The 22913-nt window shown below is 42.1% G+C and overlaps 1 protein-coding gene across 3 annotated transcripts in view; it reads left to right on the top strand.

Annotated features, from left to right (window-relative positions):
• PDE7B (phosphodiesterase 7B) overlaps window positions 1–22913 on the top strand; it is a 309572-nt gene that overhangs the window by 222105 nt on the left and 64554 nt on the right. For all 3 annotated transcript variants that reach the window (XM_037150161.2, XM_037150162.2, XM_053664890.1), the window contains one exon: window positions 8563–8646. In XM_037150161.2, the coding sequence (XP_037006056.2) occupies window positions 8563–8646 (84 nt within the window). The remainder of the gene's footprint in view (window positions 1–8562; window positions 8647–22913) is intronic.

Genomic DNA, 22913 nt, shown 5'->3' with positions numbered 1-22913 from the left:
TCCTCCAGCAAGACATTGAATGTTTCAGTAGCTCAGGGAAAGAGGCGAGGCCCTTGCTCATGTCTCCATTTCCTCTGCAACTTCCTACATGCTCATAGTTTGATTTCATTTACAAATTTATATCTCCATCTCAGACATTCCCTCTCAGTTCCAGATCCATTTTTCCAACTGCCTACAGGACATTTTTGCTTTGAAAGATCAGTAACACTTAAACTCAGTGTGGCCCAAGTTGAGTGCACACACTTTTCCCCAATATCTGGTTCTTCTAGACTTTCCTCTTCTGTAATTAGTATAATCAATCATCCAGTTATGGAAGTGAGAAAACTAGAAATTATCTTTGATACTTCCCTCTTTCTCAGCCCTCATATGCAATTCCTTACCACAGGTTAATTCTACCTACTAAGTATCTCTAAAATCTATTCACCTCTCTACCCGTACCATCACCCTTCCCAAGCTCCCATCTTTTCTCACCTGGACTATTAGAATGATCTTCTAACTTGCCCACCTCCAATGCATTTGCCATACCACACCCAAACTTTTTTTCAATATGGAAATCTGATAACATCATCTTCCCCTTAAAATTATCTGGTGGCTTCCAAATTTGCATGGAATAAAGTCAAGTTCTTCAGCCTGTCCTACAAAACACTGATACCTCTCCAATTTTATTATACTCCATGGTCCACTTTGTTCTCTTTTATGATGCACTTGGTCTTGTTGTGGTGCCTCATATATGCCACCCTCCTCCCATAGGACCTGTGGCCTTTCACTTCTGCTGCCTGGATTGCTGCACTCAGGGTGATCGTGTAATGTATGATCCAACCAGGATACTTTTGAGTATGAAAGGGACACTCTTGCTAATTAAAGCAGCAAGGCAACAGACATAAATCAAGGCTTTGGGGGGCAATTGGGGCATATGTTTGCTTCGTATTAATTCCTGTTCATTCACCAGACCTAAAATGAAATGTCACTTCCTCAGTAAAACAACCTCCCTGGCAAGGTGAAATCCATTATAAGTTTGTGTCTATTATAAATTTATTAACACAATACACATCTCTTTTGTTCCACTATCCAAAGTTGCAACTTGACATTTATGCATACAATTGTTCTGTACTGTTCCATCTGGTAGCCTTTAAGCTCCATGAGGCTAAAACTTGTCCAAAGATTTCACAGCATTGTATTGCCTACTAAGGATATCATGTTAGCATCGATATCATTTATATTAAATACCATTTATCAGATGAAGGACATGAAAGAATGTCTCTTTGAGATTTCCCTTCTTCTTGATTGTCACAGCTAGCCATCCAGTTATGCAAGGCAGAAATCTAAGACTTGTCCCTGACACCTTCCTCTTCCTCAGCTCCACTGTTAAATCCCTCCCCACGTCCATCTTCCCTGTGGCCTCCTGTCTCTCCTCTCCCTACCCCTCCCCTCCCTCATCTCTTTTTGCCTTCCTCCTCTCTCTTTCCCCTCCCCCACCTCTCCCACTGAATATATCATTTTTCAAAAAAACTAACACACTCATCAGATACAAAGAACGTCTATTCCTAATAGAAAGTAGTTCCCGAAAAGAGCCTTATTAAATCATCTGACTATATCTATAAAAATTTACTCACTGGAGACCTGATGTGAGAGTCTAAATCTCACCTTCAACCATAGTTCCAAAATGTGAAATTATATTAAATTTAAAAATTGAACATTAAAAGATTCTTTGTTAAATTTTGCTAAATGAAACATCTTATTTTTAAGTCTATTTTATTGAGGTGACATTGATTACTTAAATTATATAGGTTTCAGGTGTACAATACTAAGAGAAACACTTTAAGGGATTGCTAGGAAGCCATATGAGATCCAGAAATCTCCAAGTTACTTATCCAAATTAAATCATAAAGCCTCACAATGCTTCTGAGAGAGGGAGCCAAACACAAATATCTCAGAATCGTTAAAATTTAGACTCCTTCCAGCTTATACTGTATTTGCTCAAATCTATGATTTTCTTCTAGATCATTAACTCTCTGAGTGTCAAGATATCTTATGGACTTTTTATTTCTTTTTCCCCATCTACTTTCTAACACTTTGTGCAATGTTTTCTGTGAGCATTGTTTAAATGAACTCGATCAATCTAGGCTCTACTCTGAGCCTGCCCTAGACTTGGACCTTATGCTGACCCATTTACCCCAAAAATTGTACTGACTTGCAAGATACCTATATCTCTAGTGGAGTCTAGACTAGACTAGAAGTGGTGGTCTAACCCATACCATCAGGAACTCATTCATTCCTGAGTCATGGTCCATTGCACCCCCGTTCACTGGACTTGTAATGCTGCTGTGAAAAAGCCCTTGGAGATACATTCAGCTTTCCTCAGGACATAGTTTTGGTACTCACTTTCACTAACCCAGGGCTTCCCAGCAGAGAGAGGAGAAACACAGCATGGGATGAAGGAGGAGATGATGAATGACAATGTGAGTGATCCCCCCCCCCATCACTGCTGCAGAGCATGGCGACAGTGGCCCAGTGCAGCAATGGTTTGGAGAGCAGGGGCTCCCGAGGCCACCTGGCTTCTCCTCCCAGTTCAGTCACTGACAAGCTCTGTGTGCTCCTCAGTACAATGGGGAGGATCCGCACACCTGCCTCGGGCAGATTTTTGTGAGGACTAAACCAGCTTAAATGTATACAGTCTATAAAACAGCCCCTGACATACAATCTTCCTAAATAGTGCCGTCTATCACAGGGGAGGGAGGTTGAGGAGAGGCGGGAATCTCAGAAGAACAGTAACAGTGTATTGGCATTATATGTACCAGCGTGTGTGTGATGCATTTATAAAAAAAACAAAAAAAACAAAAAAACTTTGCTTTGGTGAAATTCTGGTGAAAAAATAGCACTATCCCAGAAATAATTGAATAGTGTGCAAGCTGACAGGACGATGTGCATTACTTAAGGCAGACCCAAATCACTTATTCCCGAAAATGACTCCCCAGATTATTGCCCTTCTCCTCTGTCTTTGTAAGAAGACATGTTCTTTGTGTTAAGTTGACAGCTTCCTAGAATTCTCGTTAGGCGTTCCCGCTGCTTCTTGTTCAATATCTTCTTTTTATTAGACTCCTGTCTTCGTGGTGGTTAAAACATTTTTTTCTCATTTTCCCTCTGTAAAACCATCAAGCTGAAGAATGTGTTGTCTGAGTTAAAACCTTCTTTAACTGCTTTAAAGAATAATAGCACTGCTATCTAATATTCACTTTTACAGCATTCGAGTCCCCGAATGCACATTTGTTACAAGTATTTAATAGTTCTAAGCTCAAGTTGCAACGTGGTACAGTATTGTTCAGAGACTCGACTCTGACTTGGTGAAATTTCCTTTTTCTCTGACTTTAATGTAAGGATCAAGGACCCTACAAAGAAGAAAAAGAAATAACTGTATTTCACACGCACGGAAAACTTTGTTTTGTCTTGTTTGCCCAGAGTGTGGTTTCTGGACAACTGACTCCTGGTCTCTCCTCCTCCCGGCAGAGCTCTCTCAGGGACAGCCCAGGAATACACAATCAGTGCAGAAGATCAATAGACAGGAAGCCTCCTACTCAGCCAGCTCAGCACATAGCCCCTAGTGACCGCACAGGCCCAGACTCACTCAAGAAAGTACAGCAGGTTTGAACCTCCAGATGAGCAATTTGGTTCTAATCAGCCCTCCTGGATCTCGTGTGAGCTCAGAAACAGTCACCTCGGCCTGAGTTATCACAACAGGCTGCCCGTACTATCCCATAAATCTAAGGAGTGATTCAATTGCACAGACTTCCTCCTCTTTGTTAGACTAGATAAACATCTCGGGAGAAATAATTCACTTTGCTAATTGAGAGTAGTCATCTGCAGTGTTCAAAGCAGCCGGCTGAGGCAGTGCACACAGCATGGTGAAAGTTCTTGTCTGGGATTTGAGGATCTGGGTTGTCTCTGCCTTCGTTTTGCAAGTTTGCCGCAGTGACATGAATTAGTGATGTCTAAGAAGTTCAAAGGGATACCTTTCATGAGAGCCTCTTTTCTCCCACGATACACGGGCTGCCCCAGGATTGCGTCTTTCTCACCCTACCACCGTCTCTTCTTCCTCCTGATACCCTCACTGTGAATGTCTGTGCCGTGTTCTCTGCAGCCTTTGCCATCGTCCTCTTCATTTGTCTCAGATGCAACAGGAGCATGGAAGCTACTGCTCTGTCCCTTTCCTCTCCCCCTTGCCCACCCTGGAGTGACCTTGGCACCACTATTGGGACCAAAGTCTGGCTCTCGTCATGTGGCCCATGTTTCAGCCACTGTAAGTTGTCATCACCATCAGAACCTCCACGCTCTTTGCCAGTTACATAAGAGGCCACATAATGTCTGCTCCCTAGCACAAGCTTTTATTAAACAGAGACAGCCCGAGAGGCCAAGTGGGCTAGAGGTCCATTCCGGAACCACGTCCCCTGGGAGGGTGAGTGGCTTTCTCCAGGTCTTGGCTCCTGGAGCCAAAATGCTCAGCTCTCTGCCCGTGTTTGCAGCCTTAAATACTCAAGGACAGCATGTAGTGTTTTCAGCCTGAAGGGGCAAACGAGAAGCAGCCCTTTCAAAATGAGAATTGCCCTGCTGCTTGTTTCGTTTTGGAGCACAGTGAGAACAGACGAGGGACATGGCTGGGCTGTCAGCGCTCCCTACCTCGCTTCCCCGGCACCTCCCATTCGCCAGAAAGAAAGTTGCTGAAGTTAAACAAGGGCCTAATGAATAGTCAGAATAATTGTTTAGCTTGGATATAAGGCCTTAGGTAAACAGATGATTACCCGAGACCACGGCCAGTAAAAGCAGTTCAGCAGGACGCCACTTGTTCTGTTCTTCGGACATCAGCCAGGGGCCTCGGCTCCTCCAGGGACTGTTGTTACTGAAATAATCCTCTCTTCCCACAAGCATCTTGAAGCAATTTAGTATCAGAAGCAAGGAGAAGGAGCAAGATCTTTCTATATCATAAATATATGCTTAAAACATGACTGTATTAGAACTTCAATTGGATACAATGCTCAATATATGGAATGTTTGTTTTCTTAGGAAGTTTCTCAAATACATTGTTAGCCCACTGACAACCGTCCTGCCTCCTGCTTTATTATTTTTTCACACGATTTAATCCTTTTCTAAAACAACTATTTACTACATCTAAAGGCCATTATTAGGTCTATGAGTAATTTGCTTCAAGCCTGCAATTGTAGTTATAGACGGAATGAGCACTAAAAGGAAATGCTCAAGGGTGGGTTTTGTAGTTGTTGCTGCTGTTCGTTTGTTTTGCCTTGCTTGTTAATTTAGATATTTTTGCTATCAACTTGCTTCATTGTCATTTGTCTCTTTTTTCCCAAAATTGAGGTTGCATCAGGAAAATTCTACTTAATTAAGATCTTGAGTAAATTAGTTGCCAGGTAGTTTCAGTATTGCTGAGTAATAGTTTTAATAATTGCCTTGCATTTCTTATTCGAAAATAATAGATGCCTTGTTGATCCAGAAAAGATCTGGCTGTCTTATTCTAAAACCCATTTCCACTGGACTTCTATTCGAGTAGACAGTATCTATCTGATTGAAGCTAGTATTCATCAAGGGGGTAACATCCCCTTGATGAAAACTAACATCCAGATTCCGGGGGTCATGATGAATATATATTCGGTTTATTGGCAAATAACAACCAAAGGATACATTTGGCTAATAAAAAGTTAACACTAAACTAGTTGTATAAGTTTTTTTATCCTGATAATGTAGGAGAATGGGTAAGAACCTGGAGTTGGAGCCAATACCGAGTTTGAGCTCAAACTCCATACTTGCTAGCTCTGCGGCTCAGACAAATTATCAAATTTCCATTGGCTTCAGTTTCCTCATCTGTGAAGCAGTCTAGTAATGAAACCTTCTTCACTGAGTTGCTGGGTAGGCGATGGGAGAAAATGCATGTGAAATGCGGGGCACGGTGGAAATGTAGGATAAAACTTAACTAGCCTGTTGTTTTCATGCACCTTATAATCTCCTGTCAACAACCCCTGAGAGTTGGTATAATTATGCTAATCTAAATGTTAGAAAACTGGGCCTCCAAATGGTTTATTAATTTTCCCAAGGTCACCAGAGACGATGAAATACTGGCCCTCTCAGTGGCAGGGATCCCCGATTCCCAGCATATCACTCTCCTTCTTTCTGTTCTGCTGTGCGGTGCCGTCTCCACTCCGTTTCTCTAAACCGGAAGTCTTGCATGGTGATGGGCTTCCTCTGCCTCACACTCTCAGATGGACAAATGGAATAAATTCTGGCAGAGGCTATAAGCCCTGCATTGATATTATACTGAAGTTTTCTGGGACTGTAGTGCCCTCAGGACTACAAAACCAGGAGGAACTCCTTGGTAATACTGAGAAAAAAATATTAGTGAAGAAATGATTCCCAATTGGTGAGCCTGAAAGCTCTAGGAGAAGTCCAAAAGGACAACACAACAGGTCAGCAAATCCACAAGCCTACAGGCTTTGTAAACCAAATTACCATGGTCTCATCTACACACAGTTTTTCAAGTGCATGTCTAGCTTACTGTCGTTTATAAAATACAAATTCACTTAAGGGCAGTGTTGAATTTGTTGTATCATTTTAACATGCTGCACTATCTCATTAACTATGAAAAGTTCATCTTCTATCATGTGTGGTCTGTGATTTTTGTTTCCATTTTAAAAACCATCTGTGCATGCTTTATAAGGTTAGAAACCAATGGTATTGAGGAGAGAGCTCTTCCTGTGAAGTTTAACAACCTAAATTTAAGGACTAGCTCTGCTAATTATAAGTTTAAAGCACCATAAACTCGGGCCATCAATTAAAGTCAGTAGACAGCTACCGAGGGCCTTTTTAAGGGACCTGAGCCCCGAGCTGGGGCTAGGAGGGTGAGTAGCAGTCTTTCCCTTTCTCCTCTGAGCCTCTATTTTCTCACCTAAACAGTAAGGAGAATAATAGTGACTCTCTTCACAGGGCTATTTTGAGGATCCAATGAGATGAACAAGAAAATAAATATATTGTGAGGTTTGTGAGTGAGCTTTGTAAACTCTTTAGAAATTTATACACAGATGGTACTCAGAACAATTGTTGGTGAGAGGGAAACCTGTCAGCACCTCCCAGGGGCTTTCCTCTCTTGACCATCCACCCCCAGAAACCGCCCAAACGCTAACAGAGTTCCCTTCTTTGATGTCAGAAATATACTAGTCCATCTCTTCTCTCTTGCTCCCACTTAACTATAGTCCATATATAATGTTCTTTAGTTTCAATAAGTCACTACAATATCTGATGCACTAAAAAAGGCACTGATCTAAAATTCAAAGTTGAGAATAGCCCAAGGGCTCAATGCTTGTGGTTTATAAGCCCAAGTCCCCACAAGGCCCATCTACAAGGGATATTTTCAACACAGTCTATTGCATGGGTTACCATTGATGAGGCTTTCTCCCAGGCTCTGGTTAACCCAGGAGTTAGGAAAAAGACTTGTTCCTTCTCCCCTCTCTCAGGCTCAGGCCCCAGGGGTACCTCATGTCTAGAGGACCCATTATTACTCATGGAAGAAACGTTTCCTGATTCACTTGTTCTAGAAATACATTAGTTCTTATGTATTTTTACCTCTCTTCTGATTTCATGTTGTATGTACTGGTGGGGAATTTTAGTCTTTCTATTTATTTTTGTCCACAGAGGACATTCACTTAGAAATTGCTAAGTACCAGAGAGCATGCAAATCACTCTTGGACAAATGCAGAGCATGTAATATGCATGATTCCTGTACTGCAGGAGTGTAGCAGGAAAGAAATGCAGCATTTATTGCCAGGCATCAAAGGTTATTTTATATTCTCCAACCAATGACACCTTGAGGCAACTGAGGCTCAGAACCAGCTGTCCAAGGTCTACGTAACTCTAGAGTCCGGGATCCCTCAACCATACTTCATTACCTCCCTTGATCTGGAGGGCAGGCCACACCCCAAAAAGGAACATGAACACAGGCATTAAAATAACCTACAAATAGGTATTCGAATCTCTACCAACTATGTCGAAGGGAGGCTGTGTCTGCAGTACCTGGAGCTGGACTGCCCTTCCTCTGCACAGATTCTGAAGCAGACCAGTGATACAACCTGGGGAACAAAGAAAGTGCACACCAGTCAGAAAACAATCGTGCTAGGTCTAAGAGAAACGGCACTGTGGGTGATTCAACTTCTAATAAGAATAAAAACTATAATCCCAGCATACCATTCACCCTTCCAGATTTAGATGCTTCATCTTTATGGCCCTTGGGAGTATAAAAAGGCTATGGAAACTTTGTGATTACTAAAATTTTCACAGATGCATCTTTCAGGCAAATATAACAGAGAATTTGCTGCTTCATTTCTTGGAGCTTCGCCAAGTTCATGACGCTCCTATGTGGCACTTTCTTAAGGAAGGTGAATGGAAATCATTTTCTCCCGATATTTGGTGTTGGCTCCCGTGACATAAGTGGGAAGGAGGATTCACGGAGGCAAAGTGAATGCTCTTGGCAACGTTTTCAAACATTCGTTTGGGTCTTCTGTTTTCTAGGAGATGCACGACTGAGAGGTCAGACGGGGGTTCCTGCAGAACGCCGCAGCTCCTACCCACTCCTTGACTTCCGCCTACTTAACAGTGAGTAATCAAGTGTACCTGGGGAGGAACGAACGTTTTCTTAAAAAAACAAAAAAAAACACCTCACTTCCCTCTGAACTTCAAAACCCTTCAAGGTCTGCCTTCCTTCCTCCATCTCTTCCCTCCCAAGTGGCACTTAACCCTTTGTCTTTAGATTTCCTCACTAGTGAGGTAATTCTGGCCCTGCCCTCTCAGGAATTGGGGGAGTTGGGGGGGTCATATGAGATCATGTCAGTTTTAAAACCATAAATCTTAAAACTGAAGCCCTATACAAGGAAACTTGTTTTCATTATCCAGCAGCTTCTCGTCACCTCGAGCCATTAGCCTAGAAAAATTCTATTTTATTTTTAAAACCCCACAGAGAAACCTATTCAAGAGCTGCCCTTAGTAACCTGCCCATTACTGAATTCTCCCTTCTTTGTCTAACTTCAATCCCTGAGGTCTGTTCTTGCATTCCTGGTAAAAACTCTTCACCACAGAAGGTCCTTGCAGTCTGAGCTTGCTGCTTCCTCCATTACTGAACTATCACTGCCTTGAAAGTTCATTCATTTCCATCTTTCCCCTTCATATATCATTTCTCACTTGGAGTGTTGTTCAGCCTCTGGTTCATAATTCTCTTAATCTCAAATTCCTTTGGAAATCCAAACCAGCAACCAGTCACCCCTCCAGATTTCCTATCTCCTATTATAATCCTCCTTCACTTTGGATTTGGGGGTGGGGGTAGAAAGTGGGTAAATCTCACAGTTTGCTCCAAGGTTCTCAGTGTTTGGTTCTCATATCATTTCCAATCTATAAATTTCAAAGCGCTGGGCTGCACCCACAGAGTATTACTTTCCTTTGGCATAAACAAGTTCAAGCTAAAGAGGTAATTTGATTCACCTCAACCCCTGGAAATTACTAGGAGAAATTAGAACTGGCTGTTTCTGACCCTTAGATCCTCCCGCAAGGCCGACAGGAGACGGACATATTTGTATCTCTGGCCTGTTCACCTCCCACATCAGTGTGCAGTATCCGTTTCCTCGGTCCTTTCAGGGACACGGAGACTTGGAGTAACTCTTTCCCTACCAGACGACCTCCCCCACCCAGACCTGGGCCACTGACCAACGTGACATTGAATCCAGCCTGTGGGGAGCACAGACAGTTCCTCCTGACCCTGACTGGGCTGTTCCCAAGGGGGAAGTTACCTCCTTGATAGTCTCCCAGGGGAGTCCAATCTGTGGCCCCAGAGCTGCTGTGAATGCGGCCCAGCACCAAATTGTAAATTTACTTAAAACATTATGAGATTATTTTTGTGATTATGTGTCACAGTGTATTTAATGCATGGCCCAAGACAACTCTTCTTCCAGTGGGGCCCAGAGGTGCCAAAAGGTTGGACACCCCTGCTCGACTGCATGAATGTGCAGGTCCCAGGAAGATGGTCTCACCAAAGAGTGAGGGAATGAGCGAGGAGTCCAGTTCACTGTCTTCTGTAGAGCAGAATTCTCAATGGCATCACAGAGTGAATGTCAGAGAGGGAAAATAACCAAAAAGCCTCTCTCTATAGATGAGATATTATATCATGTTTGTAATGTAAGGTATAAACCAATTAGGGAAATAGGAGATATTTCTTTTTACAATTCCAAGGTTCCAAATGATAAAAATCTTTTTTATTTATTATCTTAGTGTTCATAAGCAATTGGTAATGGTGTTTATGTTTGTCAACAGGATTATGGAATATTTCACTTCTATGTCATAGGTTTCTGTAACTTTCAAGGTTTTTTTACATTAGCTTAATTTTGTAGGTTAGAAAACAATAGAAAATGTAAACAGAAACTCAATGCAGATAATATATCACAGTTATTCATCATGTAAGGCATCATATACAAGCAGATGCCATCTGGTTACCTCTCTGCTATAGATCTTTCACGAAGTGCCTGGTTAGAGCCTGAACTCAGCCCCAGCCTCCCTCCCCCACCCAGGAGGCTCTGTGCCCCCACCCTCTCCCGCATCCACCCCACCTCTTGCTCATGCCCCTGTACCCGCTGAGGGACGATGTTGTTTACCCATCCTGAAATTCCGTCTCCTCTGCTCAGTGCACCACTCTGAGTAACTCTTTCACTCATGTCTCTTCACCCATAATACATGCAAAGGAATATTAATTTGCTTTTATTTCATTTTGCTTTATAAGTGGTCCCAATTTTTTCTCCCTCAGTGTATAAAACACATTTCTAAAGAGATTTCAAGATCTTAAAGAACCTTCTCTTTAGAGTTACCGAGTTCCCAATAACCACTGTTAACTTACTAATTAGATGAAAGGGTCCCCTCAAAAAGATTATATTAAATAATTATGATTGTCAATCACCCCTTACATGTAGCTGAACAGCATAGATAAGACTGAAGCTGTCTGAGATTTTCCCTGTCTGTGGTATTATCCATTTCATTGACTAATGCCCCAAATACTGTGTTAGTGAGACTAGAACCAATAACATTACTGTGATCACTCCACAATTTCCTAACTTAGCCCACAGTGAAACAGCTTGTCACTGGGCAGCGGAAGATATGTGGGTATCTGTGCTCTATCCAGTCATGTAGTGAGATGAGAATGTATATCATCCCCCTACTGCTTAATGTACACGCCATTTAATTCTCATTCCTGTGCTCATTGGGGTTTGCTTGAGTTGTCAGTGTGTGCTTTCTGCCTAAGGAGAAACATTTCAAACAGAACTTTATAAAAATTTAAAAATAAATCCCGAGGAACATTTTCTCCTAAAACCATTTTTATTAACAAAACATGATTCCAATCCTACACTAGTACCAAACTATTTAAAGTGAGTTTTTAAATATCATTTACCGTAATTTTCAGTCATTTTTCCCAAGTACAGGCAGAGACCCAGGACTTCACTTTCCTCAGGTCCTTTCAGTTTTGCTAGCATTCGTGGGCCGTACTGTCTAAACCATTTGAGGGAAAAACTGCGTCACCATAGCCTCTCCTCCCTGCGCCGTCGTCCCTGCAGCCTCCCTTCTGAAATGCTCGGTGGAATCCACATGGCTGCCATTCCCTGCCCAAAGTGTTCCTGGGTGTTTACCCTCTATCATCCACCTCAACACATCCCTGAACACTTGGAACGTGTGCAACAAAAATGCACGGTAAACAGTGAGACACGTTGCACGTTTCCGTTGGTCCCAAGAGCCATGGCCCCACCTTGTCACAGCAGGTCAGGGACATCAGAGTTAATATCTAAAATAACTTTCCTTCTGTCAGAACAAAGTTTTTAAATATTAAAACAGACACCTACGTCACGGTTAAGCAAACAGCAGCTCATGCACCAAATCTGTGCCACCACCCCTACCTATAAATAAGATTTCTCATTGCAGTGTTATTTATAATAGCAAAGATTTGGAAGCAACCCAAATGCTCACCAGTAGATGAGCAGATGAAAAACTGTGGTACGTTTACACAGTGGAATACTACTTGGCCATTAGAAAAGAAGGAGGAGGAAATCTTACTTTTTGTGTCAGCATGGATGAATCTGGAGACAGTGAAGCTAAGTGAATAGCTTAGTGAAATAGCTAAGTGAATAGCTAAGTGAAATCAGCCAGTCAGAGAAAGACAGGTACCATATGACTTCACTTGTATGTAGAATCTAATGAACAAAATAAGCTAATAAGCATAATAGACACAGACTCATAGATACATAGAGCAGACTGACAGCTTTCAGAGGGGAAGGGGATGGAGGGCTAGGTAAAAAGGTGAAAGGATTAAGCAAAAACAAACAAATGAACACAGATAACAATATGGTGATTGCCAGAGGAAAAAGGGAGCAGGGAGGGGGGTAGAAGAGGGTAAAGGGGGATAAATGGTGACGGAAGGAGACTTGACTTTGGGTGGTGAGTGCACAATGCAATATACAGATGATATGAAACTATGATTTTATCAATGTCACCCCAATAAATTCAATAAAATATTTTTCAAAAACCTAGGGAAGAAAGATTCTCTTGGAACACAGCCATGCCCATTCATTCAGAGTATCTACAGCTATTTTCACCCTACACTGGCAGAGTAGTCACAACAAAGACCGTATGTATAGCCGACAAAGCCAACTGACTTACTCTATGGCCCTGTGCAGCAGAAAGCTACCAACCCCTAACTTAGATTTTTAAGCAGAACTAGAAAGTTTTATGACATGTCCATAGGCACATTCAGTCCAATCTACTTTCTTTTATTAATATCATTTTCTTTTTCTTTCAATTCTAGTACCATCACTTTACTTTTAGGAATGAACTCACGTTGACTAAATTGACAGGAGAAAGAAGTATAAACAGAAAGGACACCTCTTTTGCTGCTCCAGAATTTAGATTCCACAATTATAATCTCTAATGGCACAGTTTTTTTTCTGGAAGAGTGTCCCTTTCCCCATATTTCTGAGGCATGGTTCCACCATGTCCATGTACTTACTGAGTCCATAACAGGGGACAATGTATTCCTGGTTTGCCTGGCATAGTCCTCATTTGCACCTGTGTCCAGGCATACTTACTAATAACGCCACCTCTCACTCCCAAAATATCCTGGCTTGAACAATAAATTAGAAGGCCAATGGATAACATCATTTTTTCCTCAAAAAAGTATTTCAAAAAAATGCCTCTCAAATATCACCTGCATTCTAGAAATGAAGATGAGAATCTTTCTAATAAGAGATCCATCTAGATCCATCCATTTGTCTATTGTTAATAGGTAAGATAAAGTTACTTGTTAACAGTCAGTTGCATTTCCTGTTTATATTTCAAACAATTTAGAAAAGGGCATCTATATCAATTTTCAGAAGCTTCTGTAGATAAGTAGCAGGAAACTGTGGCTTCAGCACCATTGTGTGGGACACAGGAACCATAGACCTTGAAAGAGGACGCTTACTGCTACACCTGAGCGTGGAGGGGCAGAACAGAGTGAGAGAAAGGGGAGACAGTTCTTTTTTATTCCACAAGAGAGAACTGGAGGCGGGCAGGACAAACAGAAGTACAGTGGCTCTGCTAAACCGGTACCAACTCCCTAGAGATGTATTTCACTCACTCACTCCGTTGGGGGAGATGGCTGACAACAGAGGAGAACACGTAGAGAAGAGTGTCCAGAGAGACATGTGGCCACAGAGGTGAATGTGGCAAAAGCAACTTCAATTTTCTGCAGAACAGGTGTCTACAGAGGCCCCTGCTACATCCTCGTCTCCTGGTTTAATATAATCAGTCACCTGAGTAGATAATGACTAGGTGGAGATGTTACCTTGGCAACCATTTCAGGCCAACACAATGTGATTTTCACACTCGCTCAGCAAGGGGAGTGACATACAAAGCCAATATTCCCAGTGACTGTGGGGCCGGAGTGAAAGAAGCAGCTTCAGCTAGAGGTTTCAGACTCCCAGCGTCCGCTGCCACAGAGAGCAGAAGCTCCAGACCAGCCTGGGGTTTGCAGTGGTAGGTTAATTGGCTATTTGACTTTTCCTGTGGGTTAATTTGCTAATCTTGATTTGTACAGTTCTAGTCCTCCAGATCTGCCTGTCCAGGCAGGGCCACTTCAGCAACATGAGCATGAGGTAATTTAGTATAGCTACAAAAATATTTTCCTTTGCTCATTACTTCTGAAGTGGAACTAATATTTACAAGCACACACACACATATTTGAGTCTCTGGGTCACTTCTCCTTCATAAAAGGTATAAGTGACCCAGAGACTCAAATGATTTGGAAAAAGCTGCCATTTAAAACATATTACACTCTGTAGAAATACAAAATACGTTTGCAGAAAGACTGTCAATGAAAAACCACCCAGTATGTTACCACCTCGTGTGATGTGAGAGCCCATCTTAAAGATGAAATGGCAACTTGCTTACAAACTCTGTTTTCTAAGAGAGGATTCTGCTCAGATGGTGATGGCCTTTCAGTGATCTTCTTAAAGATCACTTTCACTTGACCTATGGGAACCACACAAAACATAAAGCATCTAAACCAAAATGCTATAGGAGAAGATATTGTTTAAGGATATACACTTTCAACTAGTATAAAAGTCTGTTCTGGAGACCTAGTGCACTGCTTAGTGATTATAGCCAACAGTCCCATATTATGAACTCAAAGGTACTGAGAGGTCTTGATTGTTCTTACTGCAAAAATGAAATGATAATTATATGACCTGAGAGAGGGGTTAGCTGATGCTACAGTGGTAATCATACTGCAATATATAAATTATCAAATCAACATGCCTTACATCTGAAACTTATACAATGTTGTATGTCAGCTATATCTCAATAAAAAGGTAAAAAGAGAAATAAGATAAAATAAAAACATTCTTTCAAAACATTGTACAGGGTGATTTGAAAGAACTTGTCCTGAAGTGATATGTCTCACCTCCCTCAAAGCCCTGACCTCCTGCTCTGTGCTCCCCAAGCAGACAAGGCAGAAGCCAGTTGGGACTGAGACTTCTCAGGAGCACCAAGGTAGCACCCCACCATTTCAAAGCTCAATATTTGCCTTCCTCTAAGAGAAAGGCCAGGCGTTGGTTGTGGCTGTGGTGCCTTCTGGCTCACCTGGACCATGTTCCATGACCTGCACTCAGGGCTTCTGGCTGCAAGCTCCCCAGCACTTCAGATGCGGAAGTGCCAGACCAGTAGGAGGGCTAGCCACCCAAATGCCACTGCATTGCAGAAGACAGATGGATGGGCCCTCACGGTTTCACTCATTCCTTGTCATACTGCTCATCAGTGACCATCAGTGGAGCACTGCCTGGGGTAGGCAGTGTTCCAGGAGGTACAAAGATGAATGAGACTTGGCCACAGCCTTTGAGGAATTTACAGAGACCTAAGCAACTATATTTTAATGTGATGTGATACATCTAATAATACATGCATGTGTAACAAGAGTATACAGAATATGAGAAACACATATACACAGGATTCAGAGTGGGGAGTCATTAACTTTGGGAACATTGAGGAAGGGAATAACTAATTCTGTCTTGGAAATGAGGGAAGACCTCTGACAAAGTGAAAGCTGCATGCTAGAGCCAACTTCTAGGGCCATTCTAAAATATGCACCAAGACCTAAGGAACCAGGAAAGAGCTGTCAGTAATTCTATTCAACTGCATATAAATCTACTGGAAGACGAGGTGTACAAGGAGGGCCAGAGAAGTCAGGAGAGGTCATTCAATACATTCAATATACCTAATTTGTCTGGGAAAGAGCAGATGCACACACATGCACAAACGTTTTAACCTTCTAAAGCTAGAATTGAGAACAACCATTGTCTTCTGTTAACCTGGCTGACATCATTTAACAGATTTATTTTTTATCTGAGTGATAAAAAATAAAAAATTGAATCAAGGAATCCAGTATTTCCTCTGAGTTATCAATCACTCATTCAACAAACAGAACACCTACTCCATTCCAACCAAGCAGGCCATGAGGAGGCCAAGGGGCCCTGAGCCACATCAATAAGCACTGAACTGAGATAACTTTTCATAGGATGCCCAGCTCCTCTCTCAAACAGCAGTGTGACTGCCATCTTCCAGAGACACCAAATGCAAATATCTGAGCAACAAAGATTAGGAGTAGCAAGGTGGTACCTATTACAGCTATTCCTAGGCTGAGGATTCCGAGTGCTTAAAAGGAAACTTTCATACTGTTTTCCATAATGGTTGTACCAGTCTGCAGTCCCACCAACAGTGGAGGGAGGTGGGGAGCACTGGGGGGATGGACTGGGATAGGAGTAAAAGACAGAAAACTGTACTCGAACAATAATTAAAAATTTTTTTAAAAAAAGGAAACTTTCAGATATTCCTCTAGCCTCAAAAACCTAACAACCTCAACCTCATTACTTGGATAAGACAAACATACCCTAAACTAGGAACCATACAAAAGCGTAAATTATCTAGTTCTAAAATAATTGACACCAACAGTGAGTGAGAGACCAGAAAAGGCTGAGGTGGCTGAGGTGGCCTGAGCAGAGGAGGGCTTGGTGGTCTCGCTGGACTCTGAAAGGCGAGGTAGGGTGTTGACTGGTTAGCGAGGTGCCTGGAAGTGAGACTGAGCTGACATATAGGAAACAAAGTAAAGTACGTTGACTCGAGAGAAAATGAAAGTCTTGGAGTGCCCAGATAGAGAATTTGAATTTGGTTCATCAAATAAAAAAGGATTGCTAGAAGCCCTGGCTGGTGTGTCTCTGTGCATTGAGCATGGGCCTGCGAACGAAAGGGTCGCCAGTTCTATTCCCAGTCAGGGCACATGCCTGGGTTACAGGCCAGGTCCCCAGTAGGGAACACATGAGAGGCAACTACACATTGATGTTTCTCTCTCACTCTTTCTCCTTCCTTTCCCCTCTCTCTAAAAATAAAGAAATAATTTTTTTAAAAAGGATCAGTAGAGAATTCTAAGAAAAAGATCATCAGAATAAAATAGTGTTTAAGAACATTAACAGACACCCAGGTGTAGGGAGGACAGACTCAATGAATCTAGAGAAATGTAAGACTATGGGGGCAGTAGAAATAGAGGTATAAATCCAGAGATGGTGTGGGAAAGAGGAAATAAAACGCAGTGATACCGAAAGTTCCAAGGGTTGGTCTGACCATCTGAAAAACTCAAGATGAGGCCCATGATGAGAAAGGCTGATGGTTGAATTGGGGGGAAGGATGGTGAGCTCAGCGGCAACAATGTGTTTGCAGCAGAGTCCAAGGGAAAATATCCAAGAGACAGCTGGAAATAAGGGACTGCAGTGCAAGCAAGAGAGGCCTGATTCAGCAGTTTTACTTGGAAATGACAGTCATCATGAGCCACAGCCAGAGCAGGTGTCCCAAAATCAACTACTATGTTCAAGGGCCCCTTTACTTTTAGTTTATAATGAGCTTGATTTAGCAAAGCACAAAACTGCTGATGACAAAGCCCACAAAGAATTAAGTTTCACCAGAAATTTATTTTCCTCAATGAGAAGCTATTCAGATACCACCCTTACTCCACACCACCACCCCAACATGGGTTCTGTTTGGTGCAAACGTGGCTGCTTGTGTTGTGGCCCAGTGGGTTTGCTAACTCACTGGAGTGAGGCATGGATCAGTGGCAGTTTTCTATCACAGCACTTCATTGAGTAAAACCCTAATCCAATAGTTTTTCTAGTGGCTTCTTTTCATATTGACTTCTTTGGATTTCTGGAGACCATAAAATGTAGAGAGAAGCAGGAGTGAATATTCTTTTGACTAAAGTTACTCCGCAAGTCACTAAGTTAGAAAAATGTATTAAATAAAATTAAAGTAACACCAAAAGCAGGCACAGCCTATCTCTCATGACTTCATTAGGAAACAAAATGAGGGGTTATGTCCTCTTGTTGCCATCCTACCTTCAAAGTTCCAGAAGGTCTAAAAGACTCTCACATATATTTATATTTATATATAAAATATGTGTTATATATTTTATATATGTTATCTATAAAATATTAAATACATATGTAAATAAAATAGAGAAAGACAGTTCCCTCCTTAGAACCTTTTGTGTGTTTCCAAACTGAGATCTCAGGTTGAACACATAAGATCGAGACCTTGTTTTCTCTCTAACTAAGAAACCAAATTGCCTTGGGGCTCCTCAGTGGTTGATTACTTATAAGTAACCTTAGGAGTAGAACAGATGCCTGAGGAAAGTGGCAGCAATTAAGGAGGAGGGTCCCAACGGGAAGGTGGCCCATGTCACTGCACCTGACAACGGCCACCACAACAGAATAAAGATGGGAGGTGCTTAATCCCCGGTACAAGATGCAGGAGCCCAGTTGTGGTTGCCTCTTAGGCAATGCTCCCCAAGGCTGTCAGTTCCTGCAGGTCTAGGAGAACAGACAAACCCCTGTGAACACTGGGAATAACAGAGGTTGATACCACCCAACCACTCCTTCTCTGTCTCGCCTGCTGTGGTGGCCCCACCTTGAGCTCTGTGCACACTGAACTCCTGCTGCCCAGTCATTCTCTAGAACATGGTCAACAGAGAAAGCTGACAGGAGGATGATGAGCTCTGAAGTCAGACTGGGTTTGCACGAGCTTGGGAAGAGCATGCACACTATGAATGTCCAGACATGTGGAAGGAGAATGTAACACCAGCATCACTGGGTCGAGGTGAGAAGTACGTGAGATCAATGTGTCCAGCAGCCTGTCTTGCTCACAATAGGTCTTCAATAAATGTAGTTGAACTTCAGAGGCACCTTCTTCCTCTTCTGAGTACATCTTCCCCAGCCACCTCTTCTCTTAGGAAGCCCTGGCCCCTTATTAGATCTTTGTGAAGGCTTCTTCCGTCCCCACCCCAGGGGACTACTTCCTGGTAGTCCTTCTCTCCTCTGTGCTCCCACCCCAACTCCAAGGAAGCATCCATCACAGTGTAACTGCAAACTCACTGAACCTGAACCTCTGGAGAGCTACCGTTTCGGTGTCCTGAGGTGAACTGACGCAGCAAGCCAGGCTCTGGACTTCCCATGAGTATTTGGGAAGCACGAGGACTTGGAAATCACTCATATAGGTCAGTTACGCCATATACATATCACAGCACACAGTAACGATAATAGCTAATATGTGCGGAGCTCTTGGGCTCTAGACTCTGCTTTCTGCACTTTGCACAGATCGACTCCTTTACCCCACAAGATCCCTATGAAGTAGACACTGCTATTTAAACTGGGGCCCAAAGAGGAGAAATACCCCCAAAACTTGTGAACCAGAATTCAAACCCCAAAATTACAATGTTAGAGCATAAGCACTTACCCATAATAAACTATCATTCTTTGTCATATATGAATTTTAAAGTTCAGCATCAATACATGTATGCAGTATGTTCTTTTTATGTGACACATATATGACAATTACATACATTAACTTTTTTTCTAACATTATAGTAGTCATTTTCCTTTTATAGTATATTTGGATGATTTCCTTTCAGATGTAAAAATGGTTCAATATCATTGAACAAATAGTTCTATAATTAATTAGAAAGTATGTAATGGTACAGCTATGTAAATACTAGATTTTACAACTTTTCAAAGATATTTTATATTATTCCTCCTGCTCTGGCAGAAGGCACCAAACGACCAATTGCTCACATCGTCACCAGCCTTGTGTTGTTTGACAAGAAAGAGAAGGGTGTGGCGGTGACAACCCAGGACCCCCTTTTGTCAGCTGTCTCTGAAAAAGGAGGAAATGGAATCGCTATTGTGACACATTAAAGTCAGATTTGGGGCTGCCACCAGTTGCTTTAATTTTCTTCAATGGGAGTTGGTTATTTCCTGTCACGCAAACTGTGCTTTGCTGAAAGACAGTTTCTCAAAATGTTTATAATACTGGGTGGGACAAAAGTAGGTTTACAGTAGTCGGTATGAAAAACACAAGAGTTTTTGTAATTATTGTATTATTTTTCATACAAACAATAGTAAACCTACTTTTGCCCCAACCTGTATATTAAGTAAAAAGAAGCAGAACATAAAATTTTATATCTTAAGAAGAATCTCAGCTACATTTTTTAAAATATACCATTTAACAGGGATTTTTTTTCTAGATGATTATTTCCTTCTTTCTATTTTTCTATTTTTTCTTTCAAAAGCATATTTTCCTCTTATAATCACACAAAAATAAGATTTTATTAAAAAGGAAAAACTCAGTATTGACTAGAAATAAAATCTTTTTTTCCTAAAGAAAGTAATTTTAAGATGCAGAAAATGAAGTTGCAGTCATGGTGAAAAAAAACACTATTTAATCAGCCAACTTAGGAAAGTGTTTGGAAATTGTGAACCTGAGTACTTATCAAAGCCCTGTATGGGACTTCACAATGATGGCTTGTCATTGAAAGATGAAATTTATTCCAAAGAGCATGAAATCAAAGTTGCAATTCACGGCAAAGCTTTGAAATGAAGGCCCTCCAAGAGATCTTTCAGCCCCATTCCTCAATCTTACAAGGGAAAAAAAAAGAGACAAACAAACTAAAAACAAGCAAACAAAACACCAGAGAGGCCAAGTGACTCACTTCAAATTAATGAAAGAATTAAGATCCAGGATTCAGGTCTTTTGACATTTTGTTTTTCCACTTAAGGGCATGGCCTTCCTTATTTAAACTTCACCTTTAACTGGATGAAACAAACTTAGCACTTGCAATGAGAGAAAATCTAAGACACGGACTCCCCAGGCTGGGCCTGGAGCACTGCTGCCTGCATTTGGACTCAGGCAGCAGAGGCTTCCCAGGCCTGGGCAGGCTGGAAAAGGATGGAAGAGAATGAGGACGATGCTCACGGGGTTATTGTGAGAGAGAGTGAGGAAGTGTGTGGAAGGTGCTAGCATAGGACCTATCACAGTATAAGTTCTCAGTTAATGTGGACTTCCGTCATTACTGTCATCTGTATTCCTATTTCCCTCTGACCGTACGTGGAAGTGCCATGAGAAGAGTGTATATTTCTTCACAGTACAGTGCACTTGACTTATACTGAGGAAGACAGTGTTTCCCTACCCCTTTTCAGTCTCCCGTTTTTTCATTTAGTCCTTCTCTCAACAAATGCTTATTGAGCTCTGCCTCAGGCATATCGCTTTCTCAAGTACAGTTTTAAATAAAATGGGAAAGAAAAACAATAGCTAGGAAGGTGGCATGAAGGAAGGTGTTTTGGCAAGACATTTAAGCATCCTGCAGTTATGGTGAGAACGATCTAATTGATAAAGAGCAATGGACTATATGGGAGAGAAAGTCATACCTGAGAGTAAAGTGTCCTGAAAAGGTGGGAAGGACACCGGCCTTCACCATGGAGGCAGCTCTTCTGATAGAACAGGTGCAAAGGAAAGAATGGCCGCAGAATAGGAAGTGTAGTGGGTTTTGTAACAGAAAAGTAAGGACCTTCCCATCTAGTGACTTCTGGGTTCTCTATGAAGCAGGAAGCAGGTGCGGAGTAATGAGGCAGGGCTCTGCAGCACCCTCTGAGCTTGCTGTTCACACATTTGCGACCCAGAGAGCCAGTCCTGTGCTCCACCTGACCACCAGTCCTCTGCATCAGACGTCTCACAGCTGTGGTACCACTGAAAGGGACATTCCAGCAATGACATGTGGCCTGGCCCCACCTTTGTCAGCTAAGTCTATGCCATTGCTTTCTCTTTTTCTCACAGTGTGGTCCATCATGAATAAGCCTGTTGCTGCCTGTCCTCCCCCCACAGTCCCCCCTCTCCCCAGCAACACAAGAGACAGTGATAGTCTCACGTCAAAGACTCCTCGCTCGCACTTACTTGTGCTTCATGGGTAATGTAATATATAAGGAATGTCCAGCCATAAACACAAGTTTTACTTCTGTCTCTTGTGTCTCTGCCCTGCACAGTCACCCCACCACCACACACAGGGACCAATCTATCATGTGAAGGCAGCTGTGGCTGCAGCTGGTTTATGTCCAGGCTGGGGCTGGGGGATGTTCCCTCCTTGCTCTCCTGCCCCCAGTGACTCTGGATGCTATGGCGATGTGAAGATTTCTAGCATCTTTTCTCCCAAGGGTTGCCAGAATTCAGTCAAGTACAATGCACTACTCACTTTAGCATACACTACAAGTCCCAGTATCCCCTTTCCCTCTCCCACCCACCATCTTCAATAATCCTTGCCATGTGAGGAAAGAAAATCCCCTGTCCCCTCTTTTCTTTTCTCAATCTTTTATTTTGTACCTTACCACATTCCATGTATTTTATATTTTGGAGACAATACTTAGTAAATAACAGAAAGCTAAAAATCTACCCCCCCAAAGAATCTCTTGGGGAAAACCTGGAATAAATTCCTCTTTTTTAAGGAGAAAAAGTAAACTAGATGAAATGATTTACATTCATTGAACATCTACTGTGTGCCAGCAGCTCTGGAAGATAAAGGATAAACAAAACATTTCAAGAAAGCCTGGTGCACCACTTAGATAAACACCTGGTGATTTGACAACACCAGATAAACTGATAGGCACCAAGGAGGCTCCAATGAGGAAAACACAGGACAGTCTAACAAAGAACCTCGTGGAGAGGTTGGCATTGAAGTTGAGCCATGATTGGGTTTTACTTTGTAAGTGGAGTTTTTTTTAAGTGCACTCAAAATCAAAACCAGGCATGAAGAAATTCAGGGTTCATTCAAAGGGTGAGTGCGTTGGGATCCTAGAATGAATGGGTAGCGTTGAGAGGTGGGATTTGCATAGTTGGAGGGAAGGTAATGAGAACTGATGTAAAACTAGGCTGAAACTTTTCCTGAATGATGAGGATGGGTTGGAATCAGGCCACGGACTGTCGTGATTGCCAGTGTTATT

Source organism: Artibeus jamaicensis, unplaced genomic scaffold (assembly GCF_021234435.1).
Source record: "Artibeus jamaicensis isolate MK-2021 breed Jamaican fruit bat unplaced genomic scaffold, CSHL_Jam_final contig_387, whole genome shotgun sequence".
NCBI lineage: Eukaryota > Metazoa > Chordata > Mammalia > Chiroptera > Phyllostomidae > Artibeus > Artibeus jamaicensis.
This window is presented reverse-complemented; position numbering and strand designations above follow the sequence as displayed.